Source organism: Erpetoichthys calabaricus, chromosome 8 (genome assembly GCF_900747795.2).
Source record: "Erpetoichthys calabaricus chromosome 8, fErpCal1.3, whole genome shotgun sequence".
NCBI lineage: Eukaryota > Metazoa > Chordata > Cladistia > Polypteriformes > Polypteridae > Erpetoichthys > Erpetoichthys calabaricus.
This window is the reverse complement of record NC_041401.2, coordinates 23,672,242-23,693,300: the sequence shown is the minus strand read 5'-3', so window position 1 is coordinate 23,693,300 and position 21,059 is coordinate 23,672,242. Positions and strand designations below refer to the sequence as shown.

General features: G+C 39.3%; 1 protein-coding gene across 2 annotated transcripts in view; it reads right to left on the bottom strand.

Moving 5' to 3' along the window:
• stk39 (serine threonine kinase 39) overlaps positions 1–20,009 on the bottom strand; it is a 134,836-nt gene extending 114,827 nt beyond the window's left edge. Inside the window, exon 1 of one of the 2 annotated variants that reach the window (XM_028806362.2) lies at positions 19,742–20,009. In XM_028806362.2, the coding sequence (XP_028662195.1) occupies positions 19,742–19,850 (109 nt within the window). In that variant the 5' untranslated portion in view covers positions 19,851–20,009. The remainder of the gene's footprint in view (positions 1–19,741) is intronic. The other variant, XM_028806363.2, reaches the window with a different exon arrangement.
• Positions 20,010–21,059: the final 1,050 nt, after the last annotated feature.

The window sequence follows — 21,059 nt, the reverse complement described above, 5'->3', positions numbered from 1 at the left end:
AACAAAACTATCAAACTTTTTTATTATTATTATTTTACAGCATATTATATAGCCCTGCTTAAAAGACGCAAACTCTTCAAGAGGAAAATAATTTTATATACTAGTATCTGTGTAAGCCCATGCTGTAAAAAGCCCGGGCTCTGAGAAACCATGAATTCTGGCACTTCAATCATTCAAACGCGAGGTTCTTTCCTCGGAGTTTACTTCTGCCGACGTGCTCAACTCTGTTGTCTTTCGGCGGCTAAGTGAGTTTCCCTCTCACCGGAGGTGTCGTTTTGCCGATGTGCTCGCCTTGCTTGTGTATTAGCAGCTAAGTGACTTTCTCTTTCGTCGGCGGTTTCACTTTAGGCGACAGAGTCGCTTTCTTTGAGCATCATGCTGCAGCCTCGCACTTCTGGGCCAGACAGACAGACACACACACACACACACACACACACACACACACACACACACACACACACACACACACACACACACACATACTTCCACGTGTAGACGTTTATATAAAAGATAGTTATATGAACCTGTAATGAATATATAGAATAAAGTTCTCCCAAATATAAAATAGGGTTTGAGCACAGTTCATTAGACTGTGGCATTTAACAAATGACCATATATTCTTTTGTGTAAAAGTTAAATGAACAACTGAAAAAAGCATACAGAAAACTGAGCATACTGTAAGTTAGGGGTGGATGGTATAGCCAAAAATTGTTATCATGATATAATAAATAGGTTTCTGAAAAATGATTTTCAATGTGTAGATTCAAAGACTATAATTGACTTGAAAGGGTTGATAAAAACCTCTATTGATTTAATCTAACGGCTCTAGAGGCTATTCTCACATAAACAAACTCAATAAAGCCTGAAGAGTTTAAAAAAAAAAAAAAAAAAAAAAAAAATGCCCTCCTAAAAACAACCAGCCGCACCAAAATCAAAAGATTTCTCAATTGAGAGAAATGCCTCCGGTTCCCATTAGTTGCTAAAAAAATGTGGAGAATCAGTATGAAACGCACCTCACTACCCTCAGCTCAACAAGCCGACTGACTACAGATCAGATGTACTGTATTATGAATGTCGCTAACCCTCTAACCCTTCTATGCACAGGTACAGTGGTTAGAAATGGTAATAAGGTTATCGCATTAAACAATTCCGAAGTAACATTACTATTGTTACTCTCCATTATGTTCTTATGCAATAATGGACCCCAGAAAAGACCAATCTTACCTGTATTCATGAGGAAACCCCCTGGTATGAGTCTGCAAGCTGCATAATTGCATACTTGGGGGATGACCTAGAAAATGGATGCAGCAGTCCATCCTAACTGATTACTCTCGGACAGGACTGGACGGATCGCAAAGCTCAAAGAACTCCATTTTTACCCGTTGAAAACACAGGCATGGCTGTAGATGGGAATTCCCCGACTCCAAGTGCTCCCATAAAGGCCCAAAAGACTCTCGTAAATTTATAAGGAATATAATTGTCGCTGTAGAAGGTCAAAGGACGTCTAATTGCTTGCTACAGGGGCTGCTGTTTTGTTAAACAGAATGATTTGCTTTATTGCGTGACTGAAAAATGAGGGTGAGGTCAGGAAGCTGCTAATACTCCCACATGCCTTCCAGCTGGAGGTAAGCAAGCTAACACACTCTTGCCTCTTAAGTGCCCATTTAGGAACCAATAAAACACCAGAGAGAATTAAACTCTGTTTCTGTTGTAGGAATGGGAAGGGATTTAACTTGGTTATATGATTATTCATCTTGTGGTAATTAGTTAAATAATTAGATTTGGTACAAATTGAGTATTTTTTTTCTTAACTTTCTTTGATGTAGGAGACAGTTTCCAGCAGTTAGACTTAAATCAAGGTAACTGAAGCACACTTGTTTTAAGATACAGAATAATACAATTTATTGATAAACACAAGGATTATAGAAATGCTAATTGCATACATATTTCCACATAAAACAGCACACAAGACTGACAAGACTGAAAAACATGGAATGTAAGGAAGGTTAATAAGGTCACACTCTCGACTGGAAGTTCTTTCCTGTTCCCGGGAGTTTTGCTTTCCACCTTATCGGTTTACCTACAGCATGTTTGTTAGTTTATTGTTATCACCTGTTTGTTACGTTAAATAAAATATAAAATACTGGAATTCAGCAGTCTCTCATCTCCAGTCATTTGACAGTGACTCCTACACTAGACTTTCTGTTAGCTAAACCTCTGAAACCCCTCTTTTACATGGAACATTGAAGAAACTGGCTGTTCACTAGCTATTTACAGTTCTAAATCATCTTGGCACAGATAGTTTTACAATACCAATTCTATAAAGATGTTCAATGTTGTGTGGAGTTGCTGCTGCTCTGTGTTCAGGTGAAGGATTCTTCTTGCGTTGGAGCGCAGTCTATATCTTTGCGACATGGTCCTTTATTCAGGTATATTGAAGCTCTTGGCTATGTTGTCTGCAATTTCATAGGGAGAAACCATTACTCTTTCTGGCAGAAGAGTTTACATGCTTAAGTTCCCTTTTTGAACTAATATCTACTCAGTCTTCTCAGATTGCTGGCACAGTTTGGCTTGGTAGAGGGGTCTCAGCTTTCCAGTTCACAAAGAAAAGAAACTGTCAGCGTTTAGCTCCGGAAGGATGGAGCAGCTCATCAGCTTTTGGGTTTCAGTGAGTGAATTTAGAGGGAAAAAGTTAATTTTGGAAAGTGTGAGAGCAGAGTGTCTGTGGGATTTCCCTCAGAATTGCCTTGAGAGAGCAGCAAGGAGTATTCCCAGTTTTAAGGCATGTGTGATCTTTCATGAATGGATTAAAGTCACTTCTAGTAACAAAATCAGTGCCTTCTCATAGGTGCATTATTTTGTCCATCACAGTCATCATTCCTCCAATTATACCTCTTTGTTTGAACTTGGGCAGCCATTTGGCATCTTTGGTTAAAAGTAGCCTCTGCAAAGATGTCAGTTCAACTCTTATCAAAAAAAGGAAAGGCTGAGATAGGTACAAACTATAGTTTAGCCACTTAGAAATGTAAGCGGGTATTTGGTGCAGCTAGATGTCTGCATCCCTAGCAGAACTGGCAAAGCCCAGTATAGTGTTTTACACTATTGGCCCTGGGTCATTGAGGAGGTCCAACAATTATGTATCTCCTGTCTGGGGTGTCAGCTTTTTGACCATGCTAATCTTATCTCCTTGTCTTTAATAAACACCTCTTTCTATTGGATCATGATTGACATCATCAAGCCACTCAAACCCATCACCTGAGAAAATAAATATATTCTGGCCTTTGTAGATTATGGCACACAATATTCTGAGGCCATCCCATTAAGGCAGGTTAAATAAAAATATATTGTGCGGGAACTTGTGGGGGGTCCACAGGGGCTAGGGAACACCCTTTACCTCAGATATGTTATGGGAGGTTACCAAGCTACTTAAAATCAAACATTTACAAACCTTAGTATATCACTGTCATACTGATGGCTCAGTGGAGTGGTTTATTCAGATTCTGAAGCAGATGTTATGGAATGTGGCTAGTGAAGACGAAAGAGACTTTGATCAGCTCCTCCCTCTTGTCCTCTTTGCATACTGGAAAGCCCCCCAAGCTTCTACAGAATTTTTTCCTTTTAAATTAATTTCTCCTTATAAATTCAACTTCCAGCATCACCATAGTTCCCAACACGCAAATGCCAAAACCTTACCTCGTTTACACGAGCTACCAGTTCAAGTTGCTCAACCTAACTGATCTAGGTGGGGCAGAGGTTGTGTAACACACATGAGTAGGAAAGATTCTTAGGGCTAGTGTGACAATTGTAATTCCAACCTGAGTCAAGAGGGTGCAGCACAGCTGTTTGGGGCTTCTTTTTCATCTACAGACCAGAAGCTCTGAAATACGAGGAATCATGAGGTCATTTCCAGTTCCTTGCCTAAATCATAAATCCTGTTCCGGTCAGGAGATTATATAATAGCCAGCTTTATTTAAAGTTTTATCCTACATTTGTAAAAATTCTGTGCAGCTTGCTTTCTCTTGGTGCTCTAAACATATGCTTATATTACTTAATGGATAATGAACGGCTATCTCATTATCACAGACTGTGGGAAGTATCTGTATGTAAGCAATAAATTAGAGATTTATTTTCTTTTGGTAGCACAGAGTAAATGGCATTAGTAACACTCATTTTCTTAATTTTTTGCATCTCTGAATTGGTTTTAGCTAGATTTAGCTTTAGCTTTTGACAAGAAAAAAATGTAATGATGTTTCATCATGTAATAAAGCTTGCGAAATATAATGAAACATTCCAAGGTAAGCTGGAGGAAGGACTGGCACAAAGACACAATTGTTTAATAGTCCTTGGAAGGACCCTGCTCAACTCCACTGTTAGGCTTGGAAAACTTTGCAAGAAGGAACCTCTGTCCTTACAAGCCTTTGTGTCAAACACAATGCCTTCTCTCTTTTGCCAAGTCCAAGTGGGATCGTCCTACCTGCTGCACTGTTCATTGCACTTTAAGCTCCTTCAGCACGCATGGTCTTGCTCTCCCCATTGTGGGGACTCACTTGCCCCTTCTCTCACAAGTTGAACTGCTACAATACTTGGTGTTTGGTACACTATATTAACCCCCAAGGGGAAATTGTCTTTCTGCATGACCTTCAAAAATAACTCAAAATACAAATTTTAACAAAAGTAGTCTGAGCTCTACTGTCATCCGATTCTGCTGTCCACGATTATTATTACAGCATTCATTTTCTACAATACACACCTGTTTATATACATTCAATCACTGCAATAAAAACTATCAATTTTAGGACATGTAGGGCCATATGCTACATAATTGCTTGTAAATATTCAAATTTAGCTACTGAAAATGGAGGCCTGGATGGACTTTCTTCTTGAGTGTACCAGCATATGCTGTGCCTTGTCAGAAGGACATTTCTAACCCTCATTAGAAATGATAAAAATTTGTAATGGTTGGCCAATTTTTACCGGTGTCTCAGATTTACTGGTGTACTGCCCACCCCATGTATAACACCCAGAATCATTAACCTAAGTCTGAATATATTCAAATATTTACTTGTTTTTAATTTCAATATTTAAACCTTATTTTTAGGCTAATTTGACAGCCCTGACACAAACACACAGACAAATACTTGCAAATACATATTGCATATACTGTATATACAGGGTAATGAACGAGTTCTATTGCTGCCATCGCTCATAAATCAATTTTTTATACAGGTCAGAACTTGCACTTAAGAATGTCAGTTAATGCAAACATCAGCAAAAATGTATAATTCACTGCTTATTTTACAGAAAAAAATGTAAAATGTGTTAGTAAAATGACTGTGAATCAATACTACTGTACTTTAAACTACAAAACACAACTAATTTAAAATAAAATTAACTGATGCTTAATAAACTGATAGTTTTTAATAATGACACAATACCTCATAGAGATGAAAAGGCATACTGATGGCAGAAAAAAGCCCACCACTAACAAGAAAGTAATAAACATTTTTATATGAAATCATCAGTTTCAAAATAACCTTCATTCTGCAAAAAAAAAAAAACAAAAAAAAAAACAATAGACTGACATGGCTCTTAAAGACAGAGGTCTCAGTTTGGCCATTTTTGAACCCAGAACTGAACTTTAGGAATGCTAGTACTCAATTTAATAGTATCTTGATAAAAAGGGTATACATTTCTATCAAAAATATGAAAATATCTGAGTAAACCCAAACTTCTGACTGGTACTATATATTGGTTTAATTTACAAATAGAGAAGTCAGAGTCTGTGGTACCATACATTGAGGAGTCAGAGGTTTTGTGCACCAACTCTACCACCATGGAAAATAGTGTATTGGACAGTTTAAAATATTATTTTTGCAAAAAGTAATAAAATAAGATAAAACACCACAATAATAGACCATTGTCCAGTTAAAAAGCTTTGAGATCTTTATAGGCATATAGCTCAAAGCCCAATATACACACATATACACACTCACGCATAATATAATATACACACATATATAACACCAGAGCTAAGTATCAATTACATAATGTGCAGGTTGAACCAAAGTGATTAAACTGAAACAGCTGTGTAGTGGGAATAAAACTGGGCAAGGAACGGCCATACTGATTACACACCTTGGAAAAAGTGAGCATAGTGACAAGACACAAGGTGGTCATCCTTGATCATCAAAATCTTTACTGAGCAGAAATATCATAGCAGACAGGTGTTTACAGATGTGTTGTCAAAGTTCTTCTGCTGAAGCACAAACCAAAGGGCAAGGTTCAGAACAAGAAACAAAGTGACTGGTCACAGAAATTGAGCTAGATAAAAAAGAAATACATCAAGCATACTTTCCTTTGAAATCAGAACATGTTCAGCACTGCTGTCAGCCCAGAACTAGCAGAAAACACTACAACCATGGTACAGCCAATCTACAATCCAGAGAAATCTTACCAGAAGTGGTTGTCATGGTAGATTTTTGACCAAAAAGCCATTTCTACAAAGTTAAAAGAAAGCCGCCCTGCCCGGGGTTTGTTTCCTGCCTTGCGCCCTGTGTTGGCTGGGATTGGCTCCAGCAGACCCCTGTGACCCTGTAGTTAGGATATAGCGGGTTGGATAATGGATGGATGGATAAAAGAAAGCCAAAAGACTCAACTGCACATAAAAACAAGGACTGGGGTGCAAAAAATGGCTCAAACAAAAATTGTCGGCCTAAGCGTTAGAGAAGGACACATCGATCAATGTTTCCAGACAACAATGAACCACTGTGGATATTTCCTGCAGCCTTGGGGTATTTTGTAGATGGTCATTTGATCAAAATCAACGGCCCCACTAACTGCTGATAAGTACGGGCAAATTCTTATCCCTTATACAAATCATTCAGTGTTGCATCTGACCAGTTTCAACTTCATTCTACATCAAGACAATGACCCCAAAGACATGGCCAAAATCTTAAATGAAAATAGAAACACAGAATCCTGGAACAGTGGGTTTGGTCTGGGATTCCTTGCAGAGACAGAAGCAAGTAAAAGAGCTAAAGTAGTCATAGGAACTGTGACAAGCTCTCCAAAGAGGCTTAGAACAGAACAACCTACCATGCGAGTACCTTCACAAAGTGCATGTAAGAGTACCTAAGGGAATTGATCTTATTTTCTTTAAGGCAATGGGGTAGTAACACCATGCATTTTTTTCTGTTTACTGCACTTTCTAGGAAGTTAATTAATTAATTAAAGCAATTCATGGAATTATTTTTGAAAACACTAGACCTAAGATTTTGCGTAGTACTGTGTATATACACATAAGTTGCATGCTATGTATACTTGTATGTGTTTCGGTTGGTATATTATTACTATTCTTAGTAAGTAATAATTTTTTATACTATGTACATTATGAACTTTTGAACATTTATATAGTGAACACCATATCAAGGAGCTTTGCAAGTATAGAGGTTTATGTAACAGTTTACAAACCTTTATAGCTGGAGCAAAGGTGGGCTCATTAACATGTTCAGGGTCATATAGTGACTCCCACACTTCATCAAGTATCCTAGGATGTTAGTGTTGACAGATTTGATAACTGGGACCAAAGGTTTATACATGATTCTGCATCGGACAGGAAGCTAGTAAGAGACAAAATGTAATCAGCATGCTCAGTCCAAATTTAAGAGTGTTACAGGTACTTTTGGAACTGCAAGTAGTCTAGGAACAAAGAATGAACAAAGGACTTTGGCACTGGGAAAAGACAGACATTGCTCACACTCTAAGCCAGGTTATAGAGTTTGTACAGAAAAAGTCCCGACTGCAAGAGAAATGTGCGATTTACACTTACCAAGAAAAATTGTTTCAGACTTTGGCTGAATGACTGAACAACATCTAGCAAGGAGAAGGATTGGTTTTTGAACAGCATTTGAGATATGAAGATAAACAATTCTGTATCCTATTAATATTCAGTTGAAAATGAATTGCATTTATCAATGTACTGGTATTGGCCAAGCTTGTTTACATTTAATGTACAGCCTGTAGTGATTTTCATGTAGAACGAGCTATCCTCAAAGTACAAGTGTACCATGAGGCAATGCTGGCAGATAATGTAAACCAATAAAAAGCATGACAATATTGAAGGGCATGTGATCAAGCATCAATGACCCCACCTCGATTTAAAGAAGTTTATAGCAGTAAATAAAATTAAAGAAGACTGGCAGTTTGTAATACAAGAGGTAGGAATACAACCAGGTCTAACAGGCTTAAATTAATCTAGTACATCTCATCAAGGGTTAAAAACTTTCATGTACAACCATGTCAAAAGCAGGAGTGAATGCTGTGATATCATGCAATGTGAGAGAAAGAAATTAAAAGTTTCCAAGTGGATGTTTCATCTGAGTGCTCACTGTAGCCCACAGTGGAATAATATTGTAAAAACAGTCCTAACTGAATAGGTTAAGTTTGACACAAAATGTTGTCCACTTACAGTTAGGTCCATAATTATTTGGACAGTGACATAATATTTATAATATTTGCTCTGACAACCACCACAATGGATTTGAAATAAAGCAATCATTATGTGATTTAAGTGTAGACTTTCAGCTTTAATTTAAGAGATTTACCAAAAATACTGCATGAGCCATTTAGGAATGATAGCCATTTTTTTGTATAGCCTCCCCCTTTCCAGGGGCTCAAAAGTATTTGGCCATTTGACTGAAAAGCTGTGCCATATCCAGGTGGGAGCAGTTCCTTTATTATTTCATTAACTATTAAGCAGGTAAATGTCTGGAATTGAATCCAAGTGTGAAATTTGTATTTGGAAGCTATCACTGAGAACTCTCAATATGAGTTCCAAACAGCTGTCCATGCAAAGAAAAACAGGCCATCCTTAAAAAAAAAAAAACAAAACAAACCCTTCAGAGAGATAGCAGAAACACGAGGACTGGTCAAATCAACTATTTGGTACATTCTTAAAAATAAGGAACACACAGGTGAAGTCAACAACTCAAGAAGGTCTGGAAGACTACAGAAGACAGTTGTGCTGGATGATTGCAGAATTCTGTCCTTGATGAAGAAGAATCAATTCATCACATTTAACCAAACCAACAACATTCTTCTGGAGGTAGACCTATCATTGCCAAAGTCTACAATCAAAAGAAGACTTCATGAGAGTAAAGACAGAGGGTTTACCACAAGGTGCAAAGAAGTATGGAGAAGAGAAAAAAAACATGATCCGATGAATACCACATTAACTGTAACATGGTGAAGGAAGTATTGTGGAATGATCAGCATGGCTGCAAATGGAAGTCAGACACTAGTGTTTATTGATGACTTGACTGCTGGTAGAACTAGGAGGATGAATTCAGAAATGTACAGGACTATACTATGCAGGTATACTCAGCTTCAGATAAATGCTACAAAACTGATAAGATGATACTCCACAATACAAGTTGTGGCAGGAGGCTGGGGACCAGACCCAGCCGGGATGCCTGGAAGGACCGGGAGGCAGTCTGTACGTCCCCCGGGCCATGAGGGGGCAAGCGCCCTGGATAAGGTGGGGACCACAGGGACGGAGCAAGGAGGCTCAAACCCAGTGGGGCCTGTGGCCGCCGCCAGGGGCGCCCCGAGCATCGTGGAGCCCAGGAGATCTGCACTTCCGCCACACCTGGGCAGGTGGAGGAAGGACCTTCCAGGGATGCCCGGGGTGCTTCCGGGTGCTCATGCGGCACTTCCACCACACCAGGAAGTGCCGCAAGAAGCTCATCAACAAGCACCTGGAGCACATCCGAGTGACAATAAAAGGGGCCGCCTTCCTACAGTTGGGGAGCTGGAGTCGGGTGCTGGAGTAGGACGAAGCTCCAGTGAGGAGAGGAAGGGCAGCCCACGGACATTGAAAGGCCCGAGGAAGGGTGTTGTGGTGTTGGCAGCACTATGTGTGTGCGGGATTTGGAGTTTGGGGATAAATTGTAATAAACGTGTGTGTTTTTTTAGAACTGCCGGTGTCAGTCTGTTTCTGTCTAGGCTGAAGGTCTCACAAGGTGAACAATAAGCCAAAACATACTGCGAAAGCAAACCAAGTGCTTTTCAAAGCAAAAAAGTGGAATATTCTTTAATGGCCAAGTCAATCAACTGACCTCAATGCAATTGGTGATGAATTTTACTTTCTTAAGACAAAACTGATGACAAAGTCCAACAAACAAGCAGCAACTGCAGTAAAGACATGACAAAGCATCACTAGGTTGGAAACGCAGCACTTGGAGATGGCCACGGGTTCAGACATCAGGCAGTCATTGACTGTAAAGGATTTTCAACCAAGTATTGAAAATGATCATTACATTTATGATTATGTCAGTTTGTGCATATACTTGTAAGCCCCTGAATATATAGGGGCCATGTATAAAAATACCTTTTATAAACAGCTCATACAATGTGTGTGTTAAACAACTTGGATTAAAGCTTAAAGTCTATAACTTCAATCATATCTTGATTGCTTAGTTTTAAATCCATTGTGATGGTATACAGAGCCAAAATTATGAAAATTATGTCACTGTCCAAATACTTCTGGACCTAACAGCATCTCATTCAATAATGTAAAACAAAAAACAATAACAACTAGGTCACCCAGAAATTTCATTTTTGTGGTTGCAGCTGTATTTAGAGTGATGAGCAAGGCCTTGATGGCTTTCATGCATGGACACAGGAGCAAATCAACAGTGAACATGCGTTTCTCCCAAAATGCAGACCAGAAATTTAAGTGAACAGTATGAAGTAAGAGACGTGGCCACTGAAAAGGAAAAACTTTTTTTAATAAGACAGAGTAGACTTTTCAGTTTCAAAAGGCAAATGCTTTGCAGAACAATATTGTAACTTGGGAATAAAGGAGGAAAATTTCAACAGGAAGACTTGATAAGCCGTTTAGCTGGAAATATAAAGAGTAGCAGGTCTGGCTGAAGAAACATACTGTAGCTATATTTCAGCAAAATGAAAAGGACAAAGTAAAAAAGTGTGAAAATTAAGCTCCAACAACCAAATAAGAACATCCATCCATCCATTATCCAACCCGCTATAACCTTACAATAGGGTCACAGGGGTCTGCTGGAGCCAATCCCAGCCAACATAGGGTGCAAGGCAGGAAACAAACCACGGGCAGGGCGCCAGCCCACCGCAGGGAACACACACACACACACACACCTAGCACACACTAAGGACAATTTAGAATCGCCAATGCACCTAACCTGCATGTCTTTGGACTGTGGAAGGAAACTAAATACGAACATTTTACAAACAAAACAAAACATTCAATCAATTAAGCTTGCTTGGCCAGCTAATGTCCTAGCTTGTCAATACCTTGTCTGTGCTCCAATTATAACATGTATATTCAAAATGTGTGCTTGGATAAGGGTGTCTGCCAAAGGATTAAGAACAATTATGGGTAGAATGTCAAGAAAACCTACTTAGGCATCTGCTTTATTAACAATACTGGACAGGCTGTTCCAGATTGCCTTACATTTAGTGTGAAAGTAATTCCCAAGGTGTACTCCACAAAGGGTGACTAGCGAGTATGCCATTCTTAAATCAAGATGCTGTGTGTACTTTAGCTGGTTTCACATTGCCAAAATAAATTTCAGCAAGTCATGCTTGGTAACTGAGGCAACTTATTACATCTCTTAGCCTCCTCCGTACCGGTATAAAAATAAAGGTTACCAGGGTGTTGTAGATTGAGAGTTAATTAAATTTACATTGGATAAGAAACAAAATCTGAGAAGGGTTCAAATTATTTTTTTAGTGTATCTAATGTTGTTACACTGTTTGTTACTCTGTTGTTTAAATGAGTTTGATCTGTTTGGTACAAAATGGTAAAACGTTAAAATGCAAAATGTTACTGCCATTTGAAAAATGACAAATTAACAATATGTGACATTTAAATTATTATGCCATTCATCCCAATTGCTCTTTTGTGACAGGCAAAAGGAAAAGACATGGTTATAAAAACCAGGTTAAAAAGATTATGTCCCACAATGTCAAAATTGCCAAGTTATAAAAACTACCAATTCTTAGTCTGTAAACCTCTAACACTAAGCAGCACAAATATATTTTATAGTAATGTAATGCACAAGAAAAAATTTGGACATGAGCAGTCAGTAGGCTTTGCGTTCTTGAAACCAAGTTACCCAAACTATTCTATAACATTTCAATAATTATTTACCGCTATGATGTTGATTTTTCTGATCATAAACTAGGTCATTATGATAGCAATCGATGAGAAAAATTAACAATTAATTGCAGAATTACGGTATTTGAGGATTCCTCTAGAGTGTCTCTTTGGCTTGCACAAATTGGCTCAAGTTTCGAGTTTGGTATTTTTCCATCCTGTTGTTTTAGCTCTAGACCTTCTTCAAGAAAGTATGTCACACAGACACACACACACGCACACACAGACAAACACACCCCCATCATCAAGATATTGATATTTTCGGTATCAGGGTTCCTTAAAACCTTGAGATCTGTCAAAAACCGGAGATCAAAATTTCATAAGAAGCTTTTGCCCCACCCCCCATAAACAATAGGTTATTGTGGGGGAGGATGCAAAGCAAAAAATGGCACACTTTAAGACAGGCATGTCAAACACATGGCACCCGGGCCGCATGCGGCCCGCAACAGAAATCTGTGTGGCCCGCATGACAGATCCTAGTTAGCACTAAACTTATACAAAATGATTACTATTGTTTGTGATTGAATCATTCTGCATCTTCGGTGTTACTTATTGACTTTTCTTACTTCTGCCTTCTGACAAAAGCGCCGTTTTCCCATGGTATTACGGTACCGGAAACGTCATCTGCTAGTATAGACACGAGCCTTGTCCAAATTTAATGAGCCGCGACGTCGCAACTGAAGTGCTAGGCTGCACCAGCCTGGCAGCAGGGGCGGTCTTAGGCATGTGCAAACTGTGCACCTGCACAGGGCCGCCACGCCAATATATATTGAATATAAAACAGAAAGAGAAAATAATGACACAGCTGACGGCAATGTGGCCGAAAAACATTGTGTTTCTTGTTAATTAGTACGCTGTATTTACTATTGTCACTTGAGTCGGAGCAGTAAGCTATATGTAGTATTATAACATTCTGCCGTAATGAGAATATCATGGGCCGCCACTTGGTTTTCAAGTTACGGACACACGCATATAGAAGCATGTCATGAGCACGAGGCGGCTATCCAGTATCCGCAACGGACGTGGCCATCCTCTGTGCATAAGATACCATATTGACATTGGCGGGCAAAGGGGCCACCGATTCTTTCTCTGCCCAGGGCCGCCACGAGCCTAGAGCCGCCCCTGGCAGGCTACACTATGGGCTGGGCTGCTGAGACTGGCCACTGGGCAGAACTGACCATCACGAGTAGTAATAGCTCGCATATTTTCACGTTTTTTTGCTCTAGTTTTATGTAATTTTGTGTTAGTATTGTAACGAACAGTGCAGACTACAGTTGAAGATCTGAAGTGGACGCGAGAAGTTGGTGAGTTGTTTATTAACAAATTTTTGTGATTTTGATTTTGTAAAATTAGCGTAGGTCAGGGGGCTTTTTGCATATCGGTTTATTTTACAATATAAACTTTGAAGTAAATTTAGTAAATTAAAATTTGATTTTTGGAGGATTTCTTTTCCAACTTGAATTACTGAGCAATGAATTCAGTGAGTGTTTTCATAATTTCAGTTCACACGAACAGGACTTTGCGCTGTTTACTTCACCATACTCTTACAACGTTGAGAATGCGCCTGAGAATATCCAAATGGAATTGCTGCAGTCAGATTCTATTCTGAAGGCAAAAAACAATGAAGTTGTTGTGCCAGGCTTATATGCTTACCTGCCACCCTCGTATGTGCCGATCCGTAAGTTGGCATCGAGAGTCTGTCTATTTTCGGAAGCACTTACCTTTATGAGCAATTGTTTTTGTTAATGAAAGCTACCAAAACCCCACATCGCTCAAGACTTACCGTCGAGCACCTTTCATCCCTTATAAAAGTTGCAGATGCACAAGATTTCAAGCCTGATATTGACGAACTGGTTACTAACAAGAGATGCCAAGTGTCAGGACAAAAGAAATAGATCTCACACTGTAAGACTCCTATATAAGCAATGAATATAATATAATGAATATAATATAAGGATCTACTGTAGCTAAGAGGCTAAGACTCTAACTGTACGCTGTTGTATGGAGATTGTATGGAAATAAATTGCTTTTCATTAAACTTTAAGTGTTACATTTTTTAAAGTTTTCAGTATTGGAAAGAAAGCTACAGTAACTTTGTATAATAGTATTTGTTACAGTGCGGCCCGCTGACGCACATATGGCAGTCGAAGCGGCCCACCAATGGTAGTGAGTTTGACATGCCTGCTTTAAGACCTTCTAGTATTAACTATGGTGTGCTTCTGTCCTCGCGTATTATGTAGAGCCTGTAAATCACCAGAGCAAATAATAATTAGAAAGAAAGCCCACTGTCATGTTTGATATATAATAAAGATCAACATATATTAAATATTCACTTGCACAGTTTACCTCTTCATTATTTTATAAAAGTTTATACATTTCTTTTTCATTAGTAAGATAGTAAAAAATACAAAACATTTTGTAATCGATCTTACCAGCACAGTATAAACACTCATTATAAAAACTGACAAGTATGGTCTGGTACTCATAAAGATGATTTTCATATAGATGTTTGTTGTTGCATTCAATGCATAAAAACTTAGGTTGCTTTCAGAAATCCAACCCCATCATGCATGACATGTCCATTTCTTGAAAATCCGATGAAAGAAGAAACAAAAATTGTCCGTAACATATATTGTTAAAGGGTAGGACAGACCCCTTAGCAATTTCTGAGGACTATAGAATTGCAAAAAACAATTTTTGTATGCAATTAGTTGAAGCCATACAGTGCAAAGTCAACTCACCACAGCAAATACCTGACCTTCGCACAAACTGTTTGCATCAATCTTACTTTTTTTATATATCTTTTGTTTAATAAGAGAATCTGTGAAAAATGTACTTCTCCAAAGTTGTTATCAGTGACACTGACTAATGTTACTTAGGCTTCCCCAAACGTCATATGAGCAATAGACCACACTCGTGTGAATAATGGCACCGCCAACCTAATTAGAGGATGGCTATGGAAAATATGAATCATTACATCAATGCACAGGTAAGCCCTTTTAAATGGCATTGACGTGTATGATGAATTGTGCAATCTGACATTCTGATGAGGGCAAACTCCTTCAGCAGAAGTGACATTTGAGCATCACACCAGGGGGAGAAGCTGTAGTTTTCCTTTTTGGTTGCTAAATGCGCACTACAAGTTTGCAAATAAATGTACTGTTTACCCTAGTAATTAAGAAGTATGTTCTTGTATATAATTTTCATTTTCTTACAAATGTGGTTCATACTGCTACTGAATAAATGTTTTAAGTTTTTGAAGCATGAAAATTAATAAATTGCTACATTTTCAGTCAAACAAGACATTTAAAAACTGTTTGCTAATCTGATTAATGCTATTAACATTTATTTATGCAGTACATAAATTTTGATCCATAATGTACATGGGCATCAGCCTGCTATAGATTACTACGTAGCCTTTCTTGCTTCTTTAATAGCAGATGCATTTCACTGTTGTTTTTATAGATCACATATTATTTCTTAATCAATTGCTGAAAAGACCATTACTACCTCTGATACATTTACAGTACTTCTATTTTATTACAATTTAATAAAACTCCCAAGCTTTTACAAGCTGCTCTATAACACACCATATAACTCTTCAGCTTCATGCTTAAAATCACGTGTGCTGAACCTGCCGAAACTGCATTCTCCTTTATGCCTTTTTGAGCCATGATTAGTGTACGATGAAAGGCTGCTTAAGTATCACAAGTTCATGCATAATTGTGGATTGCACCAACCCATTTTAAGTTAATGATACACACCGTTCATTGGATTAAATTCATTTTTTTCCTCAGAATTCTACACACAACACCCCATAATGACAACGTGAAAAAAGTTTACTTGAGGTTTTTGCAAATTTATTAAAAATAAAAAAACTGAGAAATCCCATGTACATAAGTATTCACAGCCTTTGCTCAATACTTTGTCGATGCACCTTTGGCAGCAATTACAGCCTCAAGTCTTTTTGAATATGATGCCACAAGCTTGGCATACCTATCCTTGACCAATTTCGCCCATTCCTCTTTGCAGCACCTCTCAAGCTCCATCAGGTTGGATAGGAAGTGTCAGTGCACAGCCATTTTAAGATCTCTCCAGAGATGTTCAATTGGATTCACGTCTGGGCCACTCAAGGACATTCACAGAGTTGTCCTGAAGCCACTCCTTTGATATCTTGGCTGTGTGCTTTGGGTCGTTGTCCTGCTGAAAGATGAACTGTCGCCCCAGTCTGAGGTCAGGAGCGCTCTGGAGCAGGTTTTCATCCAGGATGTCTCTGTACATTGCTGTAGTCATCTTTCCCTTTATCCTGACTAGTCTCCCAGTCCCTACCACTGAAAAACATCCCCACAGCATGATGCTGCCACCACCATGCTTCACTGTAGGGATGGTGCCAGGTTTCCTCCAAATGTGACGCCTGGCATTCACACCAAAGAGTTCAATCTTTGTCTCATCAGACCAGAGAACTTTCTTTCTCATGGTCTGAGAGTCCTTCAGATGCCTTTTGGAAAACTCCAGGTGGGCTGCCATGTGCCTTTTACTAAAGAGTGGCTTCCGTCTGGCCACTCTACCATACAGGCCTGATTGGTGGATTGCTGCAGAGATGGTTGTCCTTCTGGAAGGTTCTCCTCTCTCCACAGAGGACCTCTGGAGCTCTGACAGAGTGACCATCGGGTTCTTGGTCACCTCCCTGATTAAGGCCCTTCTCCCCCGATCGATCAGTTTAGATGGCCGGCCAGCTCTAGGAAGAGTCCTGGTGATTTCGAACTTCTTCCACTTACGGATGATGGAGGCCACTGTGCTCATTGGGACCTTCAAAGCAGCAAAAATTTTTCTGTAACCTTCCCCAGATTTGTGCCTCGAGACAATCCTGTCTCGGAGGTCTACAGACAATTCCTTTGACTTCATACTTGGTTTGTGCTCTGACATGAACTGTCAACTGTGGGACCTTATATAGACAGGTGTGTGTCTTTCCAAATCATGTCCAACCAACTGAATTTACCACAGGTGGACTCCAATTAAGCTGCAGAAACATCTCAAGGATGATCAGGGGAAATAGGATGCACCTGAGCTCAATTTTGAGCTTCGTGGCAAAGGTTGTGAATACTTATGTACATGTGCTTTCTCAAGTTTTTTATTTTTAATAAATTTGCAAAAAGCTCAAGTAAACTTTTTTCACGCTGTCATTATGGGGTGTTGTGTGTAGAATTCTGAGGAAAAAAATGAATTTAAATCCATTTTGGAATAAGGCTGTAACACAACAAAATGTGGAAAGAGTATAATATATATAATATAATATAAAATATAAAAATGCCATTCAAGAAGTCAATTGAGTACATTCTACTACATTAATTCCAGATCTGCAGTATGTTTGATATTGGAAAAGATTGACAGCATTGTTTCTTTCAGTTTACAAAACAGAAATGAAAGAAACTTTTAAAAATTTAAAGATGTTCTTCTCTGCTCAGGGCTACACAGGATTAATTCCCTTAGCTTGATACAGAAGAGCCATCATAAAAGGAACTACATTCATGCACCGATTTACATCAATTCATATTTATGACTGAACGGCACAGAAAACGTTAATAATGCTCTAGAAATTAGAAATGTTAATAATGCTGTAGAAACTGGAAAGACCACCAGTAGTAATAAACCTTTCATTACCATTTCACAGGGTCTTGAATGTTTTCTGACTCTTGGAGTCATTTAAGGTTTTGATCAGTGCTGCTCCCTGTGGCTATTTTCCTGTATTTGGCCCACACTGCCTTCCTCACAGCAATATTTCACAACCTTTACAATCCCACAGCCCCAGTTTTGCCTTTTTAAATTCACTGACAACTCACTAATGGGGGGTCCCCCTTGGGAAACATATAGCACAGCGATGGCAATCGCTTAGGTGACCCACTTGTGAACCAGTAACAGTAACATGGGTTGTGTTACAGTGGCTGAGAAACACTGGCTTAGGTGACCCACTTTCATACCAATGATGGCATCCTGTGACCCACCAGGCACGTAATCCAGTAGTTGAGAAACACTGCCTTACACTTGGCATGCAGCTGCTGAGATGCATACAACAGTCTGTGCTTCTCTGTACTGGCAGTTAAAGTATGTGTATCGGTGACCACACCAAGCCCACAGAGCCTCAACGGCAATGACCTGTACACTTTATGACCGAAATATTGCCAGATTGAGAAAAGGCCAAATTGCTGGTTCCAAATGAAGCCACAAGTCAGTGCATGACTGCATATGGATAAATATTTTATTGATCTTAAATGTAAAAGCAATCATACAACAGTACACATTGCAGAAGAAAAAATGTTTACTTTGTAAGTAGTTTGCATAGAACTGCACGGTGATCGGCACTGCTTCAGGAATCCAGCATATTGGGTTTGCGGCCCAAATCTGGGTGCTGTCTACTTAACCTATGCATATTTTCCCCATGTGTCTGCAGGGATGTTTCTCCAGTAGATGATTCCAAATTCATATGTGTGCGTAAACAGGAGTGGATTATTTGACAGACTGGGACTCCATCCATGGCTGGCTTCTGCCAACTACTACCAACCCCTCTAAATACGAATTAAGAATCTTAATGCCACTGTTTAAGAAATCTAGTACGAATAAATAATCAGTGCAGCTCTTTAAACAGATTACTAAAAGTACATCAGGCAGAACGTGAATAAAATGAAAAGTAAATTATGCAAAAATAAGATTTTCCACTTAAAAAAAAAAATAAAACATACGTACACATCTCAGGGCATCGCCTGCAGAGGCAGTGTGCGGCACACAGTAAGTCGGAAACGATAGATGTGACGTGCCAAAGGAACATTTACTTTTGGTTTAACTAAAGTACTTAACACCATTTTATTTTTGTTCGTTATATGTTAAACGCATAAAAATATTTTGAAGTTAGTCCAAGGTTTGTCTTCAATATGAGACGATGCTAACTTTAAACGTACAAGGAATAGAAACACTTCCATTACGAAACAAGCAATCCATACTATTTACAGGTCTACCTAACCCAACGACATGTTATCGGCTTGTTAAAAGTTCTATTTCTCGTTATAATTATCTGGGCAAACTGTCGTTTGGTCGTGTACCGTGTATGTAAAAGAATGCGTCAGAAAAAAAAACTTGAAATTATTCTAAAGGAAGGGCCGCTCGCTTCTCTTGGAAGTCTTAAACAGCACAACCGGTAATTATCTCCATTAGGAGTTCAGTGTTTAATAAAAATGCATTGAAGCTAATAGCCTCTTAATACTGCTGGGCTCAGCCTCGAGCTTTCAATACTGCGAGCATCATGTACGCCAGACGCAGATAAGACGCCACTTCCTCATAGACGGCTTACAGACTCACGACTTTTTCGCTTTATATACACAACTTAACATAAAAAAATGTTATAGCTTTTAAATCAGTTAATGACAACGGTTTAGCGTCAGGGTTGCTGAGAAGGGATGCCGGTAGGCCTTGTCGTCCTTGCCGTCTGATGACTGGTCTTGTACCGCTAGGGGGGGATAAGCAAAAAAAAAAAAAAAAAATTAAAAGCTAACTCACCGATGACTTCCTGCAGTTCGTATGACTCCCTGGTGATGGGCCAAACGGTAGTCGGAGGTGGAGGTGCCGGTGCCTGGTTATGGACAGGAGATTCGTTTGGCTCCGCCATGGCGACGCTGGTGCTGCGACTGCTGCTCCTGTTCACGCCGTTACGCGCAGCCACTAGGACGATCTCGCGCTGCCAAACTCGCTGTCACCTTGCAGACTTGAGCGAGGCTGTCAGCCCCTGTGTCGCCAAACCGCCTGCAGTGCCAACCAGTGAGCGACTGCGAGACAGAGGCAGCGTTTGTGCAGTTAGACAGACTGGGCGAGCGAGCAGGCGCGCGATAAGAGAGACAGCGCGCTCCGACTCTGACGACATTCTCCCGCCCGCCCGAGCAAATGAGCGCTCCGATCGGCACACTTCTCGCATGGCACTTTCATTCGCAGTATCGCAGGCAGCTTTAGTATATGAAATAACTTTTTAAAGGTAGGGCAACAGAGTCATTCGAGGAGAAATGTGAGTGAATGGTGAGCAAAGGATAGCGATGTAGACAGAGTTTGACATGATAATCAAATGAGAAGAACTTAAAAGGGTGAGTATCTTTGTCATAGAGGGTACGTGTGCCTTCATTAAATAGGCATAATAAACCCACGGGGTGTCATACGCAGATCTTGGAGGATTGCATTGGCTGCTGGTTTTCGTTCCAGCCACTCTTATAATTAGTTACCAATTACAGCTACCATGCTTGCCTTAATTATGTAAACATTATGATGCAGTACTGTTCCTTTTTTCTTTACACAGCAGCCAAATCAGATTGATGATTATGAGTAAACCAATGGGTGTCTTCGGCAAAAATGATCAGAAGGACTTGAAATTATGCATGTTACAATCAACTGACCACAGGGGTTCACCCCCAGTGGGATACGAAGGGTCAAAGTTACTGCTTTTTTTTCCAGAAGTTAGAAAAATGGGGATTGGTAATACGGGCATGTGGAAATATGAATATAATAATTTTTTTGATACTTTGCCCCCTGCTCGCTTAGCTCACCAACCCCTGGGCTTGTGCTACACGCTAGCTTCTTTTCGGTTCTGCCGCTCGCATATGGAGATGCAGATGTACAATTTAAACAGATTGTTATTTTCATGGGAATTGTTACATATGCATAATAGAACTAACTATTTTACATTACAGCGAGTAATTAACTATTAAAAAATAGTTAAACGTAATAATTTGAAAGTAAATTATGTTTCATGTTGCGTTACACTTATTCGTTGCATAATATGATTTTGTTCTGTTTGGCTTTGAAATTAACACACAAATACTTTTTAAACTTA